Source organism: Rutilus rutilus (assembly GCF_951802725.1).
Source record: "Rutilus rutilus genome assembly, chromosome: 2".
Classification (NCBI taxonomy): domain Eukaryota; kingdom Metazoa; phylum Chordata; class Actinopteri; order Cypriniformes; family Leuciscidae; genus Rutilus; species Rutilus rutilus.
The window spans coordinates 10,978,727-11,003,433 of NC_140210.1; the positions used below are offsets into that span (position 1 = coordinate 10,978,727).

The 24,707-nt window shown below is 43.8% G+C and overlaps 1 protein-coding gene and 1 long non-coding RNA gene across 5 annotated transcripts in view; one reads left to right on the forward strand and one right to left on the reverse strand.

Moving 5' to 3' along the window:
• The window catches only part of LOC311285937, a 458,548-nt gene that overhangs the window by 352,073 nt on the left and 81,768 nt on the right, over positions 1 to 24,707 (reverse strand). The gene's annotated exons all lie outside the window — the stretch shown is intronic.
• sugt1 (SGT1 homolog, MIS12 kinetochore complex assembly cochaperone) overlaps positions 1 to 24,707 on the forward strand; it is a 209,900-nt gene that overhangs the window by 40,653 nt on the left and 144,540 nt on the right. For all 4 annotated transcript variants that reach the window (XM_084401816.1, XM_084401815.1, XM_084401814.1 and 1 more), the window contains exon 4: positions 21,747 to 21,816. In XM_084401816.1, the coding sequence (XP_084257942.1) occupies positions 21,747 to 21,816 (70 nt within the window). The remainder of the gene's footprint in view (positions 1 to 21,746; positions 21,817 to 24,707) is intronic.

Below are 24,707 nucleotides of genomic sequence, written 5' to 3' on the forward strand. Positions count from 1 at the left end.
TTAGGCTACTTTGCTTAAATTCGATACATTTATTTTCAGTAGGGCCTAATAAATTTGTAGGGATGTAATTTCAGTATGCTTTACCAACGCTATGTATTCAATTAAAGTTCCAAGAGGTCTGGTCTCTATATTTCCTTCCCAGCTGACACTAATATGCAAGTGCACAGCAAAAATCACAACTTGTGCTTGCTGCGAACGCAAGTTTTTTAAGGTGTCTCAACTGTACACAGTCTACCCTACAATGTGAATTTGTTACAAGGTTTCATTTAATTAAATTAATGTGCAGCAATTTGTACAAATAGAGTCTATAGGCCTACTATACTGTTGTAGCCATTAAATAATCTCATTTAGTATCATATTTGTTAAAATATTATAATGTTATTTTTTTCCATCTATGTTGAATATGAAAAGTGAACAGCACGAGTAAGATAGGATGCATTATATCGAGAGATGGATATGGAGTGGGTCAGACATGATTTTGACCACTTCATTAAGTTTTGTTTAGTAGAAAACCTCTCTTTAAAGTGAATTTCGTTTTCTATAAATTGTATCTTAATTTTAATAAATTTTTCATCAACCACTTGCCTGGATTTAATAAGTAAGAGAAGCAAATATAACAGACACTAATCATGGAGGCGCCCGCGCGGTCACTTGCATTGCACGTCAGCTGGAGCGCATCTCATCCTCCTAACTTAACGAAACTCAGCGTATGCCTCACACAGACATGATAAATACATCAAATACACAAAGCTTGAAATGTCTTCAAACGAAATAATTCAAAACGAAAAGAAAAAGGCTACTCTGATTATGTCTTTATGTGCATTTCTCTCTAGGTGTGTTCACTACAAATATGGCGATCGTCAACTTCATCTTTGCAGTCGACACTGTCAGAAAACACTAGTTTATTGATAAAAATCAATGCACGCATCACCGGATTTACAAATACACATCTTGCTTGTTGCACGCACACATTATGTCGAAAAAACGAAATATTATGTTGAAATAACATTATTATTAATAATACATCTTTTAGAATATTTGATTAAATGCTGATTGTTGCGCTTGTTCCATTTAATAAAATTAAAACTTTAATTGTGATAATTAAAATAATTGAAAATTAAATATTTAGTGGCCAAGTTTTGCTAATTTATTATATAGGCTATTATATGCCTATTGCCTATATTAAGTAGGTCATATTAAGACAAGGCATATATTAGTTATTTTAGCTGTTATGAGAAAAATAAATCTAACGAAATCTAAAATCTAAATCTAATAAATCTAAAAAAAAAAATCTAATGCCAATTCAACATGCCAGAATAAAACCTGATTTTTGAACAATGCGTAACGCCACTCGGCCTGGTGTGCCAAAACACTACATTTTAAACTTCAATGTTTAATTCAAAATAGGGCTGCAGCTATCGATTCTTTTTGTAATCGATTAATCTAGCACTTTATCGATCGATTAATCGAGTAATCGGATAAAAAAATTAGTGTGTTTTTAAACAACCAAAACAAATAATGCATAACGAAAATGATGTGGCTGTAAAATAATCAAGCATTTGGCTTTTATTTCTCAAAAAAAACCAAAAAAAAAAACCCAGAGCTATTTATTCCAACTCCAACATTTGGCTCCAAACCTAAGCCTATTTATTGTACTTTTTACCCATTTAGTGTTTATAAGTGCCAGTGCCAACAATTATATAACAATACAGTTAAGTTAACTTTATACTGTAAAACATGTATAACATGTAAAACTATGAATACAAACTTAAATAGTAAAGGCCATTTGGCCTTAGTTTTGTCTTCTTAATACAACATTACAAAAAAAGGATTGCACCTTCTGCAAATTACCCACCGGAGAACAAAAATAAATTAAATGAATATAAAATATCAAGCCAAACAGGTACACAATGTATACAATTTCTAAAAAAATAAGTGTAGCTTTAAAAAGGGGAATGTTTTATTGCAAATATGTTAAAAAGAACAGCATTTTGTTTCTCACTTAGGCTAGTTGAAGTATATTAGCACGTTTTGTAGTATTATATTTTTTTGTTAATTGAAAATGTTCTATGCTCAATTACTTTGGTAGCCGATTATGTCTTCCCCAAAAGTACGAGTGGATTTGGAGAAGCAGGCTGGGGAGTTTCATTTTTTGTTGTCGTCTGTAACTATTTGGCAGACGTGACAAACAAGGTCTCGCAAAGACTGCAATGCAATATTTGTTCCTCCATCAGGTCCCGGTGTATACAGTGAATGCATGCTGAAATTATTGTTGCGTGGCTACATAAAAGTTTGAGCATATGTGATGCATTGCCGCAATTGGTCTGACTGGCGCGTGAGAGAGACGAGGGTGCGTGTGTGCGTGTGTGCGTGTGTGCGTGTGTGTGTGTGTGTGTGTGAAGGGGTTATTTTTTAGGCTATACTCTTGCAGTTGAACATGAATACATTTACTACTTTAAAACATCAAAGCTAAACATCATATCTAGTCAAACCGCATCACGACATCACTACATCACTACATCACTACAAATACAGTATGGGATTAAAATCAGCGAACATCAATGTATAGGCTTCGGCACGGGCGGAAATATTGGCGCTGGGTTAAAAAAAATGCGGGGGACAGAAACACAGAATCGTTACCTTGTTTCAGCGACGCTGGAAGGAAGCGATCCCAAACTTTATGGATATCTTTACTCTCCGCCATCGCGCCAACTAAATTCAAAATGTATCACGCGCTATTGTGCTTCCTGAACACTGAACAACGGTCCGTGTGAAATCAGATCCCTGCGCGTATAGTGCGCGTCATAGGAATTTAACGAGGCTTCGAGGCAGAGTTTTTGCCTCGAGGAATTTTTGTAATCGAGTAAATCGAGTAACTCGATGAATCGTTGCAGCCCTAATTCAAAACAATCTCAAAACGCGTTGTGACATTTTTTTTAAAGCAGTAGCCTAGCCTATATACATTAAGGGCATTGAAACCAGGATCTTAACTAAAACGCGTTCCGCGTAATCTCTCAAAAATTATGCCACACTACTCCATGTATTTTTTTTTTTTAAGGACTGCTTTTGAAATCACTATAAATTACTATGCAATTGTATCGCTCACGAGAGCTCTTCATTTATCTAATTCCTCAATAGAATAGTAAAAATATTCAGCGTCATTGCTCCTAATATCGTCTCTATTTTTAACTTTTGATTCTATTTTTTCAGTTCTAAAATTTATTCTATCTTTGGTTCTATTCTGTTGTAGCCTAATAGGCCTATTTATATATATGAAAAATATGCCTATTAGGCTTAGGGTTTTATATTTAACCCACTTACATTTTAAAATACGGCAATTGCTGCTGTTTTGCACAATGTCCCTTTGCGCCACCTGGCGGTCATTTCGGGAACGACTTTGAAATGCGGCTGGTTTATTTTCGCCGCAGTGATTTCGCCGCGGCGGTAATAAACATTCTGGTTGTCCACCATCTGTATAAAGCGGAACTGCAATGCTTGGGTCTGAATTCCTCATTATTATAGCTCCACAGGCCCCTTTTCTACCCCTTTTCTGATGTGCGTCTGAGAGCAACTCGTTTTGGTGCGGTCTCTTTAAATACAATTGAGACACTTCATACCCCGCCCCCTCTCCAGGTTGCAGAGGTTCAACTCCACCCCATTCGGCCATTTTTGTAGTTTGATAGCAGAGATACGATTATCTAGCAGCACAGAAACTTTTTATTCACACGTTATTAACAAAATGTCAACAACGGAAGACTTGTCCAGCCAGCCTTAAATGTTCGAGTCTTCCGACCTTTTACCACCGTGTCGATTTATTTTGATTAATATGTGCGAGGGAGAGAGAGCAACACAGCGTCTAGTTTGGAGACGGTGAAGTCTTGTTTACACTTTCGCCTGGCTCCGAAGAGAGAGAGCGCGCGCGCGCGACCGGGTCTCTCTCTCTCTGCTCGTTCTTTCAGTTAAACATGCGCCCTGTCACAAGCGCGGCAGTTCATCTACATTAGACGGTGTAATGAAGCGTGTGGGTTACTACATCCAACAACCGAACATTTTAACTTACCCTCTCGTAACTTCTGCATCCTTTAGCGGCTTGGACTACAAAATTGCAGCGAGAAATAAAAATAGCGGATTGTTCGAAGTGTTGGGCCGGAAGTCAATGTCCTTATTTGGCAGTTCCGCTGCAAATACTGTGACGTAATAGTTCAAAAAACGTCATAGATAACAGAAAAGTCGGAACAGGTTGAAAAATATGACCAAAACAGAATATAAAGATATCAATGAAGCACCTGAAGAGAATAATTTCAACTTTTCTGTACTTCTAAACACTCCAAATATACAACAAAATGCATTTAAGGGCTAAAAAAGTGGATTTAGCATGATATGTCCCCTTTAAAGAAAAGGCTTATATTTACCTTTTAATAGTTTGTTTACATATACCTTGTAAATATATTTTTTATTAAAAAGGTTACAATTACAACAATTCAAATGTAATCTTTCTTTGTAAAAACTAAAGTGTACATTTTAACATAGGCCTACATATTTCAAAGTTAAGGATTCATTACTTTGAATATAGCCTAGGCTACATTGGAAAAAACACTAATAACATATTATTTGATGACTTTATTTTTGACAAAACATACTATATTTAACATATGAGCAAAAATTGGCAAACAAAAGCTTATTTTAGGTGGCAGATATTTTACAGTAAAAATGTATAATCTATCCAAAACTAGTCAACGAAATGTTGTCTTTCAAATGTCTGTAACATAGGTCTTTCGTTTTTATTATAAGGAATATAAAAGCGGATCATTCATTCACACACAGAAACGCGATTCAAATTTAAACCGTCTTTTTGCGAGTTGTGGTAAATAGCACGCATCTCTGCCGTTCATTCATTCACACACAGAAACGCGATTCACTTGAGAATGAAAAAAACTTACTACAGTATTCTTCAGCTCAGCGGCATCTGTTGCTCCTCGAAATACCCGCACTTCTGAGGTACATTTTCCATTATTATTATTACGATAGTATTATTCCTCACAGCGCTGCGAGACGGTGTAAACAAGTACGATGTGTTTTCTCGAGCTGATATGGGGGCGTTCACAGTTTACATGGATTGCCTCAGTTCATTTGCGTTTGAATAGCGCGTGCTCTCTGTGGGCTAAAAATAATGAGCTGAGATGAGAACGACTGACATCTCTCTCTTTTCATACAGATTACATAAACTGAGAATATTTGTTTTTTTTATATAAATTACTTCATTCAAAAGAAGAGAATTCAATTGTATGCCTGTTTGACTGAGTATTCGCTGAGTTATGGTTCATTTTCGGACGCGTTTCAGAATTGACTTCACTGACAGAGAGAAAGCTGAACTCGCATCATGTTTATTTTTCTTTATTTGGCAAAAAGCACAACACTTTGTTTTTATTGTAAGTATACACAAAAATAATACACACATAACAGGATCGATTGATGTATGAAACTGGTTTGTAACATCAAAGTTAACACTATTTAGAGTCTCCTTTGCACTGATAAGGAAAAAAGCGAGCAGATCACGCCGGCATGATTGCCGACCTCAGAGGGTTAAACTAAGAAATAAAGATTAGACATTTATTGTGATTTATCAATATCGACTGATATGAAACATTTTATCTTGATACTATTTTTGGCCATATTGCTTAGCCCTAGTTCATATAATTTTTATTAAAGTCCCTGTAAAGTCAAAATTAAGTATGTGTTCTGAGTTTGTCACACCACAGAAAAATGTGTAATTAGCCACCCAGCCAAATTTGAATGATAAAAAAGGAGCCAAGTAAATAAAATAAGCTATCAAAATCTTGAAAAAATGAGCAATGGTCTCTGCTCTCAAACGCTGAGAGTGTCTATTGTTGTGTCCGCTGGCTGCACTGAAACCACGCCCACTCGCGGGAAAGTTGACTCGCAGGCATGCACTGCCGATCATGGCACCAGTTGTTGCTCGACGGGAGGTTGAACGCCAAGGTGGGAGATAGTCGGTTCGGCCCCATTCACCAGTAACAGCGGATTATCAGTGAATCCCAGTTGTCTCCGACGAAAATTTATAAAACTATCCTGTGTAAAAAAGATGTACTTTACACTGTGAATGAATGAAATTACCTATTTGTAAAAAACAAACAAAAATTTAAATTACGGTTATACAAATGACTATTAATCCTACCTGGTGTACTACGGTCCGGTTGATTTGAGCAAGGTGTTGGTGTTGAGGCCCTTGTAGGTACTTCTGTGGTGCTCACACTGGATGAGGCTCCCTCATTGAATGATGTGGTATCATTGGATGAACCACTGGTCTCACTCGAGGCGGTCTGTGGCGTGTCAGGGGGCTCATCTGTTTGACAAATGTTGACTTGTAAATTTACAAAAAGTGGCTGATATGAACTAAAGATATTAGATATTACTCTAAAGAAGAATGACTAACTGTGATCACATGTTTAAGTCTAACAAAAAAATAAATGTAATATAAACAACTGAAGTAATAGCCTATTGCATATTATATAATATTGAAGCATTCATCAAATTAGAAAGTCATGTTAGCTATCATACTTTGTAATGAATGATGGTAGCTGGTCACATCCCTTGTATGTAATACTGTAATTGCTAACGTATTTTTCTAATCTGTCGATTGCTGAAACAACTTTAAAATGCTACACCATCTAAAAAAAATACTTTAGTTTGCCCTTACCTGGAACGTTAATGTTCTCACACTCAGGCTCTTCACAGTCCACTGATGAAGCGACATCATCTTCTGTGAAGCTATCTAGTAATTCGGGTGGTCGGCAGCTTGGCCTGTCACCCAAAATGCCTTCCATTTGGTCGAAGAATGGGAATGTTGCACGGCTATTTCCACTCTTATTGTTGTGGTCTTTTATCGCTTTGTATTTGTTTTTTAAGCTCTTTATCTTACATTGGCACTGTAGCCACGAGCGCTTAAAACCGTGCCTCCCCATATCTCGTAAAATGTCTTCAAACACGGATTTATTTCTGTAACGGATTTATTTCGTCCCAAAGACTTAAAAGACATGAAACCTCCGCATTGCTCCACTGTGTGTATCCTTCGTCCTCCATCGTGCCTATAAGTCATGTGATCTCAGTTGGTGGTGTCCACCTGAGTTGACGTCACTTTTTTAATGACGTACGACTTGCATTTAGTGGGGAATATCCGATTTGTCTGCTTACATGGCACACGCCAATGCACGTATCCGATTCATATCCGATTTATTACCACATATGAGTGAGGCCTGAATCCGATCTGAGAAAATCGGAATCCATGCGTTTTTTTCCTGCTTACACGTTCACCGGTCATATCCGATCTGTGCCACATGAGAGGAAAAAATCGGATTTGGGTCACTTGAACCATGCAGTGTAAATGGGGCCTTAGTGAAGATGTTTCGATTGTGATTAAGCCTGCCGACAAAGGTGGTGCAGTTGTAATACAAGACAAAGATTCATACCGCAACAAAATTTTTAATCAACTCGGAGATCAGGAATTTTATTCCTCCCTTACTTGCGATCCTACGAGTCGCTTTTTTAATATGATAAAAATAACTTTGATTGGTGGCGAATCAGACAATTACATCACTAAGGAGGAATTTGACTTTTTATTACAAACTTTATTACAAACAGTACGACCGGTTTGTTACACCTTGCCGAAAATCCACAAAAAATGTGAAGGAACTATTCCAGGCCGTCCAATCGTGGCCGGTTGCCAATCCCTAACTGAACCTATTTCTCAGTATGTAGACTGGTACATTAACCCATTTAATCCCAAGTTTTTCTCAGACACAAAAATATCCAAATCATGTGTCATTAGTATCCCTTTGAAACAATCAATCATAATTTTTTTTAATTTTCATGGAAAAGTATGTGAAAAAGTGTGTTTTATGATCGGTCACAATTGTGACCGGTGGGATACTGTGTTGTATCAACCATTGGACAGACTGAATATAGGTCTATTTGCAGTGTGTTTGTGTGTGTGTGTTTTTGTGTGTGTGTTTTTGTGTGTGTGTTTTTGTGTGTGTGTGTTTTTGTGTGTGTGTGTGTGTGCGTGCGTGTGCATAAGAGTGTATAAAATCCTTATAAAATCCTTGAGGCCACGAGATACTATCTTGAGGCAACGAGAAACTATCTTGAGGCCACGGGATAGTATCTTGAGGCCACGGGATGGTATCTTGAGGTCACGAGATGGTATCTTGAGGCCACGGGATACTATCTAGAGGCCATGGGATAGTATCTCGAGGCCACGGGATAGTGTCTGGAGGCCACGGGATAGTGTCTGGAGGCCACGGGATAGTGTCTGGAGGCCACGGGATAGTGTCTGGAGGCCACGGGATAGTGTCTGGAGGCCACGGGATAGTGTCTGGAGGCCACGGGATAGTCTCTTGAGGCCACGGGATAGTGTCTGGAGGCCACGGGATGGTATCTTGAGGTCACGAGATGGTATCTCGAGGCCACGGGATAGTATCTCGAGGCCACGGGATGGTATCTTGAGGTCACGAGATGGTATCTCGAGGCCACGGGATAGTGTCTGGAGGCCACGGGATAGTGTCTGGAGGCCTCGGGATAGTGTCTGGAGGCCACGGGAAAGTGTCTGGAGGCCACGGGAAAGTGTCTGGAGGCCACGGGAAAGTGTCTGCAGGCCACGGGATAGTGTCTGGAGGCCACGGGATAGTGTCTGGAGGCCACGGGATAGTGTCTGGAGGCCACGGGATAGTGTCTGGAGGCCTCGGGATAGTGTCTGGAGGCCTCGGGATAGTGTCTGGAGGCCACGGGATAGTGTCTGGAGGCCACGGGATAGTGTCTGGAGGCCACGGGATAGTGTCTGGAGGCCACGGGATAGTGTCTGGAGGCCACGGGATAGTGTCTGGAGGCCACGGGATAGTGTCTGGAGGCCACGGGATAGTGTATCGAGGCCACGGGATAGTGTCTGGAGGCCACGGGATAGTGTATCGAGGCCACGGGATAGTGTCTGGAGGCCACGGGATAGTGTATGGAGGCCACGGGATAGTGTATCGAGGCCACGGGATAGTGTCTGGAGGCCACGGGATAGTGTATGGAGGCCACGGGATAGTGTCTGGAGGCCACGGGATAGTGTATCGAGGCCACGGGATAGTATCTCGAGGCCACGGGATAGTGTCTCGAGGCCACGGGATGGTATCTCGAGGCCACGGGATAGTGTATGGAGGCCACGGGATAGTGTCTGGAGGCCACGGGATAGTGTATCGAGGCCACGGGATAGTATCTTGAGGCCACGGGATAGTGTCTGGAGGCCACGGGATAGTGTCTGGAGGCCACGGGATAGTGTCTGGAGGCCACGGGATAGTGTATCGAGGCCACGGGATAGTATCTTGAGGCCACGGGATAGTATCTTGAGGCCACGGGATAGTGTCTGGAGGCCACGGGATGGTATCTCGAGGCCACGGGATACTATCTCGAGGCCACGGGATAGTGTCTGGAGGCCACGGGATAGTGTATGGAGGCCACGGGATAGTGTCTGGAGGCCACGGGATAGTGTATCGAGGCCACGGGATAGTATCTTGAGGCCACGGGATAGTGTCTGGAGGCCACGGGATGGTATCTCGAGGCCACGGGATGGTATCTCGAGGCCACGGGATACTATCTCGAGGCCACGGGATAGTGTCTTGAGGCCACGGGATAGTGTCTCGAGGCCACGGGATAGTGTCTGGAGGCCTCGGGATAGTGTCTGGAGGCCACGGGATAGTGTCTGCAGGCCACGGGATAGTGTCTGGAGGCCACGGGATAGTGTCTGGAGGCCTCGGGATAGTGTCTCGAGGCCACGGGATAGTGTCTCGAGGCCACGGGATAGTGTCTCGAGGCCACGGGATAGTGTCTCGAGGCCACGGGATAGCGGGATAGTGTCTCGAGGTCACGGGATAGTGTCTGTGTGTAAAATTAGGTAGAAAGTTAGGTAGCAGCAGAAAGTAAGGTAGAACAGTTAGCCTATGTGTATTAGCATGTAGATACAATGGGTTATCCCACCGGTCACTATTGTTGCCGTTGACATGTTTGTGAGTTCTATGACCACATTAAATAAAGTTGAGTAATTGCAAATGCATATATCAATACTAGACACCTTAAACATGATGTGTACCAAAAATCTATGTCCTATCTTTATGTTAACATACTTTAATAACCTTTTCTTTGGGAGCTTTCTTGCTGCCATCCTCTTCTCTTGGCGCAAACAGGAAGTAAACAGCTCTGGTCATGTGACAATTTACAGTAAACATGCGACACTGCACATATTTCATTGAGACCCTTTATTATTTCAATATCTGCTGGAAATGCATTGATAACGCATTGATGATAATGCATTCAGTAACATTTTTATAGCCTTAGAAATGAAACATTTTTTTACGGTCACTATTGTGACCGGTGGGATTAAATGGGTTAAGCCAATTTTCTGGACATTACCCTCATATTTAAGGGACACTACTGATTTTCTGAGTAAACTGATGAATGTCCATATATCAGATGATGATTTGTTATGCACTATGGATGTAACTAGCCTGTATACTAACATTCCACACGATTTAGGTTTATGTGCTTTGGAACATTATTTAAAATCTAGAGATGTTGATAAACCTCCAAAGTTTTTGTGGGATCTGGCACACACAGTGCTGACCATGAACTATTTCAAATTTGAAAACGGTTTTTATCATCAAGTGAAAGGTACGGCTATGGGATCTCCATTTACCCCTAATTATGCAAACTTGTTCATGGGCAAATTTGAAGCAGACTTTGTGTATTCTCCAAGTAACATTTTCCATCACTGTTTGAAATGTTGATTTCGATATATTGATGTGTTTTTCATTTTTAGTGGAACAGTTGAAGAACTTAATCAATTTCATGAATTCTTAAATTCCAGACTTGACTCCATACGATTTTCCTTGGAATACAGTATGTCTTCTATATCGTTTCTTGACGTTAAGGTTTTTAGATCTACTGGACAGACTCTACAGATGACAGTATTTTGTAAATCTACAGATAAGAATAATTTTTTACATTCTAAAAGTTACCATCCTCCATCTATGAAAAAAAAGCCTCCCGTATAGTCAGTTTTTGCGTATAAGGAGGATTTGTAGTACTGATGAAGAATTTGAAAACCAGGTGAAAATAGTATATGACCATTTCCTTTCTAAAGGTTACGGTAATACGAATCTCGACTCAAGTTTGGATAGGGTACGTGGCATTGAACGTGAATCACTTTTTAAGAAAAAAACAGCCATTTCAGATAATCGATTTGTCTTATCTACGACATTTTCTCCCCTTTCGGGTAAGATTAAATCAATAGTGAATAACCATTGGCATATTTTATCTAGTGACACACAGATCGGCCAGTCCTTTCAAAACCCTCCGCTTTTTGCTTATAAGAGGTCGCGTAATTTAAGAGATATATTGGTTAGAGCTGATTCTTACACTCCCGTCTACCAATTGGCTTACAGCCCTTGATCCGGGCAATTTCCCTTGTAGGAGTTGCGTAAATTGTAATGCACTGATTATGGGTAATTCTTTTTCACATCCACGGACTGGCAAGACATTCTCTGTGAGAGGGAGAATTACTTGCCGTACGTCCTTTGTTTACTTACTCAAATGCCCATGTGGGCTTTATGTTGGTAAAACAAAAAGAGAGTTAAGAATAAGATTACACGAACACAAAAGTAACATACACAATCACGATATTAAGTCACCCGTGGCCATATATATATATATATATATATATATATATATATATATATATATATATATATATATATATATTACAACTTTTTTTTTTTTTTTTTGAGGCTGTCACATTCCAGATTCACGAGAGGCTTTATATATATATATATATATATATATATATATATATATATATATATATAGTGAGGAAAATAAGTATTTGAACACCCTGCTATTTTGCAAGTTCTCCCACTTGGAAATCATGGAGGGGTCTGAAATTGTCATCGTAGGTGCATGTCCACTGTGAGAGACATAATCTAAAAAAAAAAATCCAGAAATCACAATGTATGATTTTTTAACTATTTATTTGTATGATACAGCTGCAAATAAGTATTTGAACACCTGTCTATCAGCTAGAATTCTGACCCTCAAAGACCTGTTAGTCTGCCTTTAAAATGTCCACCTCCACTCCATTTATTATCCTAAATTAGATGCACCTGTTTGAGGTCGTTAGCTGCATAAAGACACCTGTCCACCCCATACAATCAGTAAGAATCCAACTACTAACATGGCCAAGACCAAAGAGCTGTCCAAAGACACTAGAGACAAAATTGTACACCTCCACAAGGCTGGAAAGGGCTACGGGGAAATTGCCAAGCAGCTTGGTGAAAAAAGGTCCACTGTTGGAGCAATCATTAGAAAATGGAAGAAGCTAAACATGACTGTCAATCTCCCTCGGACTGGGGCTCCATGCAAGATCTCACCTCGTGGGGTCTCAATGATCCTAAGAAAGGTGAGAAATCAGCCCAGAACTACACGGGAGGAGCTGGTCAATGACCTGAAAAGAGCTGGGACCACCGTTTCCAAGGTTACTGTTGGTAATACACTAAAACGTCATGGTTTGAAATCATGCATGGCACGGAAGGTTCCCCTGCTTAAACCAGCACATGTCAAGGCCCGTCTTAAGTTTGCCAATGACCATTTGGATGATCCAGAGGAGTCATGGGAGAAAGTCATGTGGTCAGATGAGACCAAAATAGAACTTTTTGGTCATAATTCCACTAAACGTGTTTGGAGGAAGAAGAATGATGAGTACCATCCCAAGAACACCATCCCTACTGTGAAGCATGGGGGTGGTAGCATCATGCTTTGGGGGTGTTTTTCTGCACATGGGACAGGGCGACTGCACTGTATTAAGGAGAGGATGACCGGGGCCATGTATTGCGAGATTTTGGGGAACAACCTCCTTCCCTCAGTTAGAGCATTGAAGATGGGTCGAGGCTGGGTCTTCCAACATGACAATGACCCGAAGCACACAGCCAGGATAACCAAGGAGTGGCTCTGTAAGAAGCATATCAAGGTTCTGGCGTGGCCTAGCCAGTCTCCAGACCTAAACCCAATAGAGAATCTTTGGAGGGAGCTCAAACTCCGTGTTTCTCAGCGACAGCCCAGAAACCTGACTGATCTAGAGAAGATCTGTGTGGAGGAGTGGGCCAAAATCCCTCCTGCAGTGTGTGCAAACCTGGTGAAAAACTACAGGAAACGTTTGACCTCTGTAATTGCAAACAAAGGCTACTGTACCAAATATTAACGTTGATTTTCTCAGGTGTTCAAATACTTATTTGCAGCTATATCATACAAATAAATAGTTAAAAAATCATACATTGTGATTTCTGGATTTTTTTTTTAGATTATGTCTCTCACAGTGGACATGCACCTACGATGACAATTTCAGACCCCTCCATGATTTCTAAGTGGGAGAACTTGCAAAATAGCATGGTGTTCAAATATTTATTTTCCTCACTGTAGATGTGAATCAGCTGAGAGTCAGCTGATGCGAGCTTGACAAACGTGACCTGCCAGAACTAACGCTACGCTTGATTTCCATCGCCACAGACCATTAGTAGTTTGCGGGTGTTAAAGTATATTGTTCCATTCAATGTAACATCCAAAAAGAAGCCGATATCCGATATTGAGGAGAAGATCATGTTGAGTTAAGATACCTAAGGTTGCAATTCATTCGACCAGTGGCAGCTCTGGATTTGCTTCATTTCAAAGTTCTCAAGTTAGCCATCACTCATCAGTCTTTTCAGTTTTTCCAGAATTTTGCAGGACTTTTTTCTGATATTTGTCACTTAATATGACAAAATTTGCAGCAATATTTGCGTCATTTCTTGTGCTGTGACAATATACCACAGACAACATTCTTCTAACATTTGTATTACTTTTTTGACCTCAAGAAACATTGGGTCTGAAATTTATAAAAATAGAAACTTAAGTTCTCTTACGAGAGGTTCTCTCGTATTGCGTAAGTTGCTTACGCTACGGGTAGTCATCTTTTCTCGAGATCTGAAGCCAAAAATTATCCTTAATTTTGTATATATTGTCAACGCAGTGCGGCAGCCAGCAGACTATAGCAGGCTGTATAAGCGTGCTCATTGGCTGTCCTGCGGCAACTGCAGCAGCCTACTGGTGAGCCCTGCGTGACGTCGCGCCCTCCATGCGTCATAGCCCGCCAGAATGGGAGTGGCTTAGCGTATATAAGGAAGGTCTCAACAGGCTGAACTCTGATTTTCATCTCTTCAGCGAAGCTCTCCGCATCGCTGGATCTTGAGAAGCCGCCGCTGTTGAATCAAGCGACCAGCAAGCCTAGGAAAGCGTCTGAGGAAGCCGGCCGTCTTCGCCAACTTCAGCCATCCGTGCCTGCCGCGCTATCCGGCGACGAGTATCCTTTTCTGCTGTGTGTGTTCGCCGCCGCGACACACTTTTCTATCTAAAAGAGCGCGTTTTTGTAAAAATGCCTCGCTCTTTCTGTGGCTCGTGCCGAGCCCCGCTCAGCACCGGAGACCGCCATCTGATCTGCGCTCTCTGTCTGGGCCGTGAGCACGCAGCCATCGCACTCTCTTCGAGCGGCTGCTCTGAGTGCGACGAGCTTTCAATGTCGACCCTGCGGGCTCGACTTGAGGCTTTCAATGATGAAGCTGTCACTCCGCCTGTCTCTGCTGGACCGTGCAGGAAGAAGCGCCGCTCCCAGAGGCCACCGGAGACCGATGTGGTGCCTAAAAGCTCGCCGGAACCCTTCCCTCGAGCTTCCCTCTCTCCTTCCCCGCCCCCCCTCCCGGACGCGCAGCCGCCGCCTCAGGGGATGAAGCGGATGAGGTGGATGAGGACGCCGCCGCTGACAGCTGCTCTATCCTGGCCTCTGACAGCGAGGAATGGTCCGATTCTCACCACTCTGCCTCCTCATCAGTCCAGGAGTCCGGCCGTACACGGGCCGGCGAGGATGCGGAACTTCTGCGCTTCCTCACCAAGGCCGTCGACCAACTTGGCCTTGAGTGGTCACCGCCTAAAGAGCCCGCGCCGAACAGACTCGACGGCTGTTTTCTTCATCGCCGCCGCCGAGCACCGCGTCCAGGACTGCACCCTTCCTGCCAGAGCTCCATACTGAGCTTTCTAAATCGTGGAATGCACCATTCTCCGCGAGAGTCCACTCTCATGTCTCCTCGGTGCTCTCACAGGTTGACGGCGCCGCCGAGAAGGGGTATAATTCCATCCCAAGGAGCGGTTGCAGCGCACCTTTGCCCGCCCTCTGGATGGCGTTCAAAGGCTGCCCTCCCGTCCAAAGCCTGCAGGACTACTTCAGCCCTTGTCGGCCGCGCTTTCGCCGCCACCGGACAGGCTGCCTCAGCCTTGCACTCCATGGTAGTCCTACAGATCCTCCAAGCCGATCTCTTCCGTGAGCTGGATGAGAAAGGCCCAGATCCCGCCTCCATCACGGATTTGCGCAGCGCGACGGATCTCTCCCTTCGCGCTAAGTAAGTCTATTTCGCGCTACTAAGTCCAGCGCCCCGCTCTCCCCCACCGGCCTCTTCGGCCCAGCGGTTAACGGGATCGTAGACCGCTTCTCGGAGGTACAAAAGACCACGCAGGCTATGAACCTTTTCCTGCCTTGATGCTCGAGCTCAGCCGCACGCCGCCCTCGGGACCCTCCACCCAGCGTCCAGCTCAGCCTCCGTCTTCACAGCGACGACAGGGCGGCCGCCCTAGATCGCGCTCAACCAGCCGTCACAGGCCGCCTCCTCCGCGGGGACCCCGGCCTAAGATCGCGCTGAAACCTGAGCCCGCGAAGTCCTCCTAGCAGCTCAAAGGAGGAAAAGACGGTTAAGTCCCGCTGCGGCCGGACCACCGGCAAAGCTTTCCGCTCTGCCAGTCCCCGTAGTCATGGCTACTGCAGATGTGTATTACGCAGCCAACGAGCCGGTGATACAACCTGCTCGCCTGCTTACAACCGTAAGCGACCCAGAGAAATCTCAAAAAGAGCATAATGTCTGGTTGTCCGGCTCACGCCGCATGTGTTTTAAGTGTAGACAATGTGCCCACGTCTCAGTGTTCACCCCTACACACAAGTACTATACCCCCCGTGTCTCTCACGGAGCCCACTCTCATAAAGCTGGCAAAAGCCGCTCGAGTGTTAGATGTAGGACATGTGCCCACGATCCCGTGCCCACACCTACTCACTGCCCGCTCTGTTACACGGCCACTCCCTACCGGTCACATCACGGATGTAAGCCCTGTGCCCACTCACGAGCGCTCACACTTACTGACAAACACTTTACCCCCGGCTCCGCTCTCGCACCCCCGTTCCTCGCACAATATGCTCCCCGTCCAAAGCCACCGGGACATCGTGTGTAAAACGGCCAGCCACCGCTGTCCGCGAGCCGCCGTATTCAAGCACCGAGAGTGCGCGCGCTGCGCCCGTGCCTCCGAATCAGGTTCTCGAGCCCGCAGAATGCGGCAATCGGAACCCGGAGGCCATTCTGCCCCTAGCCGTACATGCAAAAGCATGGTAAGCTATTCCAGGTGCGTCAGAATGGGTGCTGAGCACAGTAAAACAGGGCTATTCATTGCAGTTCGCTCGCCGTCCCCCGCGCTTTCGAGCACAGACCGAGACGAGAGTGAATGGGGAAGTAGCACACCTGCTTCGTGCAGAAATAGCAAAACTTCTGTGCAAAGGGGCCATAGAACCGGTACCTCCTTCTCTGAGCGAGTCAGGCTTTACAGCCGTTACTTCCTCGTGCCCAAGAAGGATGGAGCTCTCAGACCGATACTAGATCTGAGATATTTGAACAAAGCTCTTATGAGAAGACCATTCAAAATTCTCACAACCAGACAGATCCTCGCGCAAATTCGCCCAGGGGACTGGTATATTTCCCTCGATCTGAAAGACGCTTACTTTCAGATTCAGATAGTACCCCGTCACAGGCCATTCTTGAGATTCGCCTTCGACGGTCGGGTATATCAATACACCGTCCTGCCGTTCAGCCTGTCTTTAGCACCCCGTACATTCACGAAGTGCATGGACACGGCTCTTGCTCCCCTGAGAAGTCAGGGCATGCGGATTTTGAACTATTTGGACGATTGGCTGATTCTAGCACAGTCAGAGAAAGAGCTTAAGTCGACCTTTTTGCATCAAAAGACAACGCTCATTGCCCGAGATTCCTCTCGAAGAGCGAGGACGCGCTGGCCCAAACCTGGCCCAGCTGCCCGCTGTACGCTTTTCCTCCGATCTCGCTGTTACCACAGGTAATCAAGAGGATCAGGGAAACGCGCCACTCAGTGCTCCTCCATAGCCCCACGATGGGAGAACCAAACCTGGTTCCCAGAGCTGGTGAGGCTGTCGCACGTAGCCCCATGGCCGATCCCGGTGAAGAAAGATCTTCTCTCTCAAGCCGGGGGATCGATTTGGCATCCCCATCCGGAGCGCTGGTCTCTGCATGCGTGGATAATCAACGGATACCCGTTGCCTTGCCAGAAGGGGTCGTGAACACGATCACACAGTCTAGAGCTCCTTCTACGAGAAGACTCTACGCGTCTAAATGGTCAGTGTTCTCCAAATGGTTCGCTAAAAAGAGCCTGGACCCACGCACGTGTGGGGTTTCGTGGGTGCTTTCCTTCCTTCAAGAGCTGTTGGACAAGGGCAGGTCCCCTTCCACGCTCAAAGTGTACGTTGCGGCTATTGCAGCGTTCGCAGAGTCGACGCGCAGCTGTGCGATAGGAAGGAAGGAGCTCATCATCCGCTTCCTTAGAGGAGCCAGGAGGATGAATCCCCCGCGGCCCCCTTCGGTTCCTATTTGGGATCTTTCTTTGGTCCTAGAGGCCCTGAAAGCTTTTCCCTTCGAACCGTTAGAATCCGTGGACCTAAAATACCTCTTGCTCAAAACGTTTTCCTGATAGCTCTGTCATCAGTAAAACGTGTGGGGGATCTACACGTGCTATCTGTTAGCCCCGCATGTCTCGAGTTCGGACCAAATGACTCTAAAGTCATCCTCAAACCGAGACATGGTTATGTCCCCAAAGCGATTGGCACTCCCTTTAGAGCGCAGATCATCTCCCTATCGGCTCTGCCAGCATCCGATAGCCTCCTATGCCCCGTCAGGGCGCTGAGGGTTTACATTACGCGCTCCGCCGTCTTCAGGCGTTCTGAGCAGCTCTTTGTTTCGTTTGGTGGGCGCACCAAGGGTCTCGCCGCCTCGAAACATAGCCTGTCCAGATGGATAGTGGACGCTAGTGCGGCAGCTTATGCGTTCAAACACCTGCAGTGCCCTATGGGCATCAGAGCCCATTCCACTAGAGGCATGGCTTCGTCGTGGGCTTGGTCCAGCGGGATTTCTATTCACGACATTTGTATGGCGGCAGGCTGGGCCTCCCCCTCTACATTCGTGAGGTTTTATAACCTGGAAGTTCCCGCCTTGCAGGCTAAACTTTTATCAGTCTGAGTGATGTGTATGTTCTGCCCAATTGTTCATGTGCAGGCTACTCTCATGTAACTACTAGCTCTTCTGGTTGAGCTGCACAAAGGGGTGATAGTCTCTATACATAGACCAGCAGAGCCGCTCTGTGTTTCCCAATGATGTGCTTGTGTACTTGTGCTGGCCCGTGTTGCTGGCCGCCTATTCTCCACACAGCTGCACAAACGGGTGATACCCTCTATACATAGACCGGCGGAGCCGCTCTATTTTTCCCTATGATGTGCTTATGTACTTTTGTTGGCCCGCGTTGCTGGCCGCCTGTTCTCCACACAGCTGCACAAACGGGTGATACCCTCTATACATAGACCGGCGGAGCCGCTCTATTTTTCCCTATGATGTACTTGTGTTGGCCCGCGTTGCTGGCCGCCTGTTCTCCACACGTTTATACATAGACCGGCGGAGCCGCTCAGTATTCCTATGAAGTGCTTATTACATGTGCTGGTCCGCGTTGCTGACCGCCTGTTTCCCACATGTTTTTGTGTTCCCCGGACTTCCCCTGGGACTCATGCAGTGGATGCTTGGCGCGCACGCCGTTGACAAGGGGTTCCCGTAGCGTAAGCAACTTACGCAATACGAGAGAACCTCTCGTAAGAGAACGTACTCGGTTACCTAACGTAACCTCGGTTCTCTCTAGAAGAGGGAACGAGTATTGCGTAACCTGCCGTGCTCGCAGAGTTCCAGAGTTCAGCCTGTTGAGCCCTTCCTTATATACGCTAAGCCACTCCCATTCTGGCGGGCTATGACGCATGGAGGGCGCGACGTCACGCAGGGCTCACCAGTAGGCTGCTGCAGTTGCCGCAGGACAGCCAATGAGCACGCTTATACAGCCTGCTATAGTCTGCTGGCTGCCGCACTGCGTTGACAATATATACAAAATTAAGGATAATTTTTGGCTTCAGATCTCGAGAAAAGATGACTTTACCCATAGCGTAAGCAACTTACGTAGCGTAAGCAACTTACGCAATACTCGTTCCCTCTTCTAGAGAGAACCGAGGTTACATTAGGTAACCGAGTACATTTTGTCCTCTTAACCCTGGAAAGCCTACTGTATCATGTTTAATGTTTAAGGACTCTAAATTATCAGCATATAAATATCTCATTGATTTACATTTTTGGCCGCATTTCTGTTTACAGTGGGTATAGAAATACAGGTTTATTGCCGAGTTTTTTTTTTTATATATATATATTTTTTTTGCATCATGGGGATAGTGTTGTCCTGTATGAAAATCCTTTTAATACAATTAATTTGTTTGACAGAAACTTCATGAACGATTTTAAGTGTCAGAGTTTTGGGTGAATAGACCTTCAATAGAGGGACAGAAATCTGTTAGGTTTCATTAAAAGATGTCTTTGTTTGTTTTTTGAAGATGAATGAAGGTCTTATGGGTTTAAAACAACATAGTGTTAATTTTTGTCAGCCTTTTATTATTTGGTCTTGGTCCTGTGTGAAATGTCCTTTTTAGTTGTATCATATTTAATCAACTAATTGTGTAAATATTCATCAATAATGTATATTCATATATTTTCTGCAGGTGATGTGAAAATCCAGCAGTTTAGTGACTTCTTATCTGTTGAAAATGAGACCATCCTCTCTTGCCAACCCTCAGACCAGGCTAGATCTATTCCTGCACAGTGTTTGGGGCCAGCGCTATTATGAGCTATGGGCTTTTGCAAGAAACTGCTTCTCCTGTCCCATTGGCAGGCTACAGGGGCGAGAGGGTTCTCCATAAACAAAGAAGAATATGCAGGAGACTACAATGATCACTTGTTGACTGATGTGATTGTCAATATCTTTGTTTGGCTCCTCAATGTCCCTGTCTCTAAGAAGCTGCTGGCCTCTTCTGCATTAGATGGGTCTAGATATAGAATGCACCTCAGTCAGCAAAATAGTAAGAAAATCACTGATGTCCAAGCACAGAAGAAGCTGAAGGAAAAGCTGGCACTTTGATGGAACAACACATCACAAAGGCTGCGTTCACACTGCAGGGCTTAATGCTCAATTCCGATTTTTTGAAAAAATTTGATTTTTTTGCAAGGCCGTTCACATTTCCAATTAAATGCGACCTTTTGTGATCTCCTGTGTGAACGTGAAATGACCCAGAAGTGACCCGCATGCGCAAAAGAGTACTCAACGGTCAACGACGTCACTTGTTGTTTGCGGAAGTAGCTAAACTTCAACTAACTGTGATTCACACACACACACACACACACACAACACACGAGCGCGCGCAGCGACCGTTACACAAGAGCCAGACAGCAGCCGCTGACCTATCTAATATCAGCACAAATAAGTTAACATAACGTTAGTCTACTCTTATTCACATTGGATATATAATGATGGTGGCCGTGGGCTTTTATTTATTTTTTTAAATAACGGGCTCGTCGAGGTCGACCCGTTCGGCAGATTTACCTCAGCTCGACGAATATGCAGTCCGTTTTCAAACCGACGACTACTTCAACGCAGACTTATGACGTTTGTCGTGTATCAATGACGTGCGGGTCGGATACATGCGACCTGGCCGTTCAGACTGAAGTCGCAATTCAAAAGATCGGATACGTATCGGATTTGGACCACATACCCAAGTGGCCTGGGTCGCATTTGAAAAGATCGGATCTGTGTCGTTCAGACTGTCATGAAAAGATCAGATACAGGTCGCATAGGGGCAAAAAAATCGGAATTGGGTCGTTTCAGCCTGCAGTGTGAACGTAGCCAAAATCTAACATGCTGAGGAAGGGAAAAACGGATTAATCACAACAAATTGAGACAAGAACTTGGATCATGTAATAAGAAACTCATTGATCAGGTTAATGGTATGCAGTGTACAGACAATGTGTTTTAAGGATGGAAATGTGTTCTCTTTGCAAATGTTACTATGAAATTGGCCTTAAATTTAATTCTGCATGGTAACCAGCAGATACCCTGTTTATGATTGTAATAAATTATGAATTGATAAGAACAGACCACCAACTGTCTTCTTTCAAAAAGGACCACAATTAAGCTTGTTGTCCAAAGGTTTCATGAACTTTTAGTTTGGGTATGTCATCTTTTGGGTCTGGGTTTGAGTTCATCAGGCTCTATTTTGTACCATGTCTGTGGAAAGTGCCTTTATGATTGTGTGTTATGGTCTAGGATTTTTTTTAAAGAACTTTATCATACAATTATTTAAGACTGTGGATAGATTGTTTTTTGTTTTTTTAGGTGAAATGTATCTCTCTGTCTTTTAGAAGCAATTGATGATGCCAAGAAAGCCCAGCAGCTGCAGCCAGGTCTTGCACTTGCCTTCTTAAGAACAGGGTAAGTTCACAATATAGTTTTCTCACATAAAACACAGACCTGTGTATTTGTATGCCTCTGCATCATTAATAAGTCATTGAAATGCTGTGCATTCTGGAATACTTGAATACTTTTCAAATGTACTGTTGTAATAGTGAGACCATAATAATCAGAGGTGGAGCAAGAGAGCTGCAGCAGAGGTCATCTTATTGTTCTTTGTCGAATCATTTATACAGAGGGTAATCTTATTTGCAATACCGAGAATGCTATGGTGTTAGCATTCCATATGGTGCTATGGAGTTTAAGAGTTCAAGAGTTTAGAGATTATTAGTTTAAATGAGTCTCAATGGATCATAGTATATAGAATGGCAGTTTGATTTAGTCTTTAAGGAGTTTAGATTAGAATTTTTGACAGTTGGTGAGTTTGAAAATGTAAACATTCCGCAGTGTTAAGTCAATGGGAGTTTTTCCGAGTTTTGATCGTCATTTTTAGGAAAACCATAAGTCCGATCAGTTTGAAAAGATAAAGCAACTCGAGTCAGATCAGTTTGAGTGTCTGAGCCGAGTTTGGAGTATGTAGAGTTAAAGCTCTAGGAGGAGATAGAGTATACCTTTTAGTAAGAATAATAATAAGTTTAACTAGATGCGAAAGTTCGTCGAGACAAACTTTAAGTTGGCTTGAGGAAGTTTGGACCAGAACGTTTTTTGCTAGGCAGTTGCTAGGATGTTATGGGTGGTCGCTATGGTGTTGCTAGGCGGTTGCTAGGGTATTCTGGGTGGTTGCTATGGTGTTGCTAGGCGGTTGCTAAGGTATTTTGGGTGGTTGCTAGGTGGTTGCTAGGGTGTTCTGGGTGGTTGCTATGGTGTTGCTAGGCGGTTGCTAAGGTATTTTGGGTGGTTGCTAGGCGGTTGCTAAGGTATTTTGGGTGGTTGCTAGGGTATTCTGGGTGGTTGCTAGGGGGTTCTGGGTGGTTGCTAGGCGGTTGCTAGGATATTTTGGGTGGTTGCTAGGGTCTTTTGGGTGGTTGCTAGGTGGTTACTAGGGTATTTTAGGTGGTTGCTAGGCGGTTGCTAGGGTGTCCTGGGTGGTTGCTAGGGTCTTTTGGGTGGTTGTTAGGGTATTCTGGGTGGTTGCTAGGCAGTTGCCAGGATATTTTGGGTGGTTGCTAGGGTCTTTTGGGTGGTTGCTAGGCGGTTGCTAGGGTGTTTTGGGTGGTTGCTAGGCGGTTGCTAGGGTATTTTGGGTGGTTGCTAGGGTGTTCTGGGTGGTTGCTAGGCGGTTGCTAGGGTATTTTGGGTGGTTGCTAGGGTGTTCTGGGTGGTTGCTAGGGTATTATTGGTGGTTGCTAGGCGGTTGCTAGGATATTTTGGGTGGTTGCTAGGGTCTTTTGGGTGGTTGCTAGGGTATTTTGGGTGGTTGCTAGGGTCTTTTGGGTGGTTGCTAGGATATTTTAGGTGGTTGCTAGGGTCTTTTGGGTGGTTGCTAGGCGGTTGCTAGGGTGTTTTGGGTGGTTGCTAGGATATTTTGGGTGGTTGCTAGGGTATTTTGGGTGGTGTCTAGGGTGTTCTGGGTGGTTGCTAGGCGGTTTGCTAGGGTGTTCTGGGTGGTTGCTATGGTATTCAGGGCGGTTGATATGGTGTTACTAGGTGGTTGGTAGTTGTCACAGATGGTTACTATGGAGTTTTTATAGAGATCTTAGCATGATCTTGGCATGATTTAACACTTAACTAATTGCTATTAGCATGTAGCTATTCACTGCTAGCATGTGTAGCATGTTGGAAGTGCTGTTTGCTAGCATGAGTCAAAAGAACCAAAACTCATCTCTATACGATGTTCTGTCAAGTCAAGTCATCTTCATTTATATAGCACTTTTAACAATGTAGATTGTCTCAAAGCAGCTTTACAGAGATAAGCGTATAATTTAAGGTAACAGAGATTGTTTCGGCTTTACAGCAGAGTTAAGTTATTTCCATCTAAAGTTAGTTTTAATTGATTTGGTTCCGTCGCAATGATCATTTGTTATTAAATTAGGGGCCGCTAAGACGACACCATTCTCTCTACACAGACTTTAAACGCGAACCTGTGAGAAACGCTGATGGCGGTCACATGCGCATTTAGAATGGGTTCTATAGTTATGTGCGTTAGAATATACGCAGGTTTGGAATTCCCTACAAGCCAAGCCTAAACAAAATACTTGTCTTTCCTTATAAATTTTGATAAGGAATTTTATTTTATTTGTTGCTTTGGGGTAGGACCGCAAGACGAATTTTCCCGACAACGCCTTATCTGTAGAGTGGTAGTGGGATCCTCCATAGGGAGAGACTAGTTGGCACTTCAGCACTGCGTTGTCATCGGTCCAGGTGAAGGTCCTTCGTCAGATCTGGATACGGCCCGGATCCGGCAGGCTGCAGGAAAAACCTTGGGATAAACACAGACACTAAAATTAGCGTAGATGCCATTCTTCTCATGATGTAACGAGTACATCAGGATTTTTGGGAAGTGTTCCCGGTTCCGGCTGACCTAATCTATGCAGCATAACATTAAATTATAGAAGTCTATAATGTATTATGTGAAAGCTAGGTCAAAGAGATGTGTCTTTAATCTGACACATTCTGATACAGAGATATAGGTCTTGCAAAACGGTTGCTAGGGTACTCAAGTTTGGTTGCTATGGAGTTGCTTGGGAGCTGGAAGCTTTAAACTTAAGAAGTTTAAAGTGGTTTGAAGTTTAAAGTAGTTTACGAGTTTTAGAGTTTTGAGTTTATAAGTTTAAATGAGTTTAGAGTTTAAGTTTAAATGAGTTTAGAGTGTGTGTGTGTGTGTGTGTGTGTGTGTGTACACACACTCAGAGTTTATGAGTTTAGAGTTTATAAGTGTATAAATGGATGAGTTTATAAGTGTACAAGTTTTT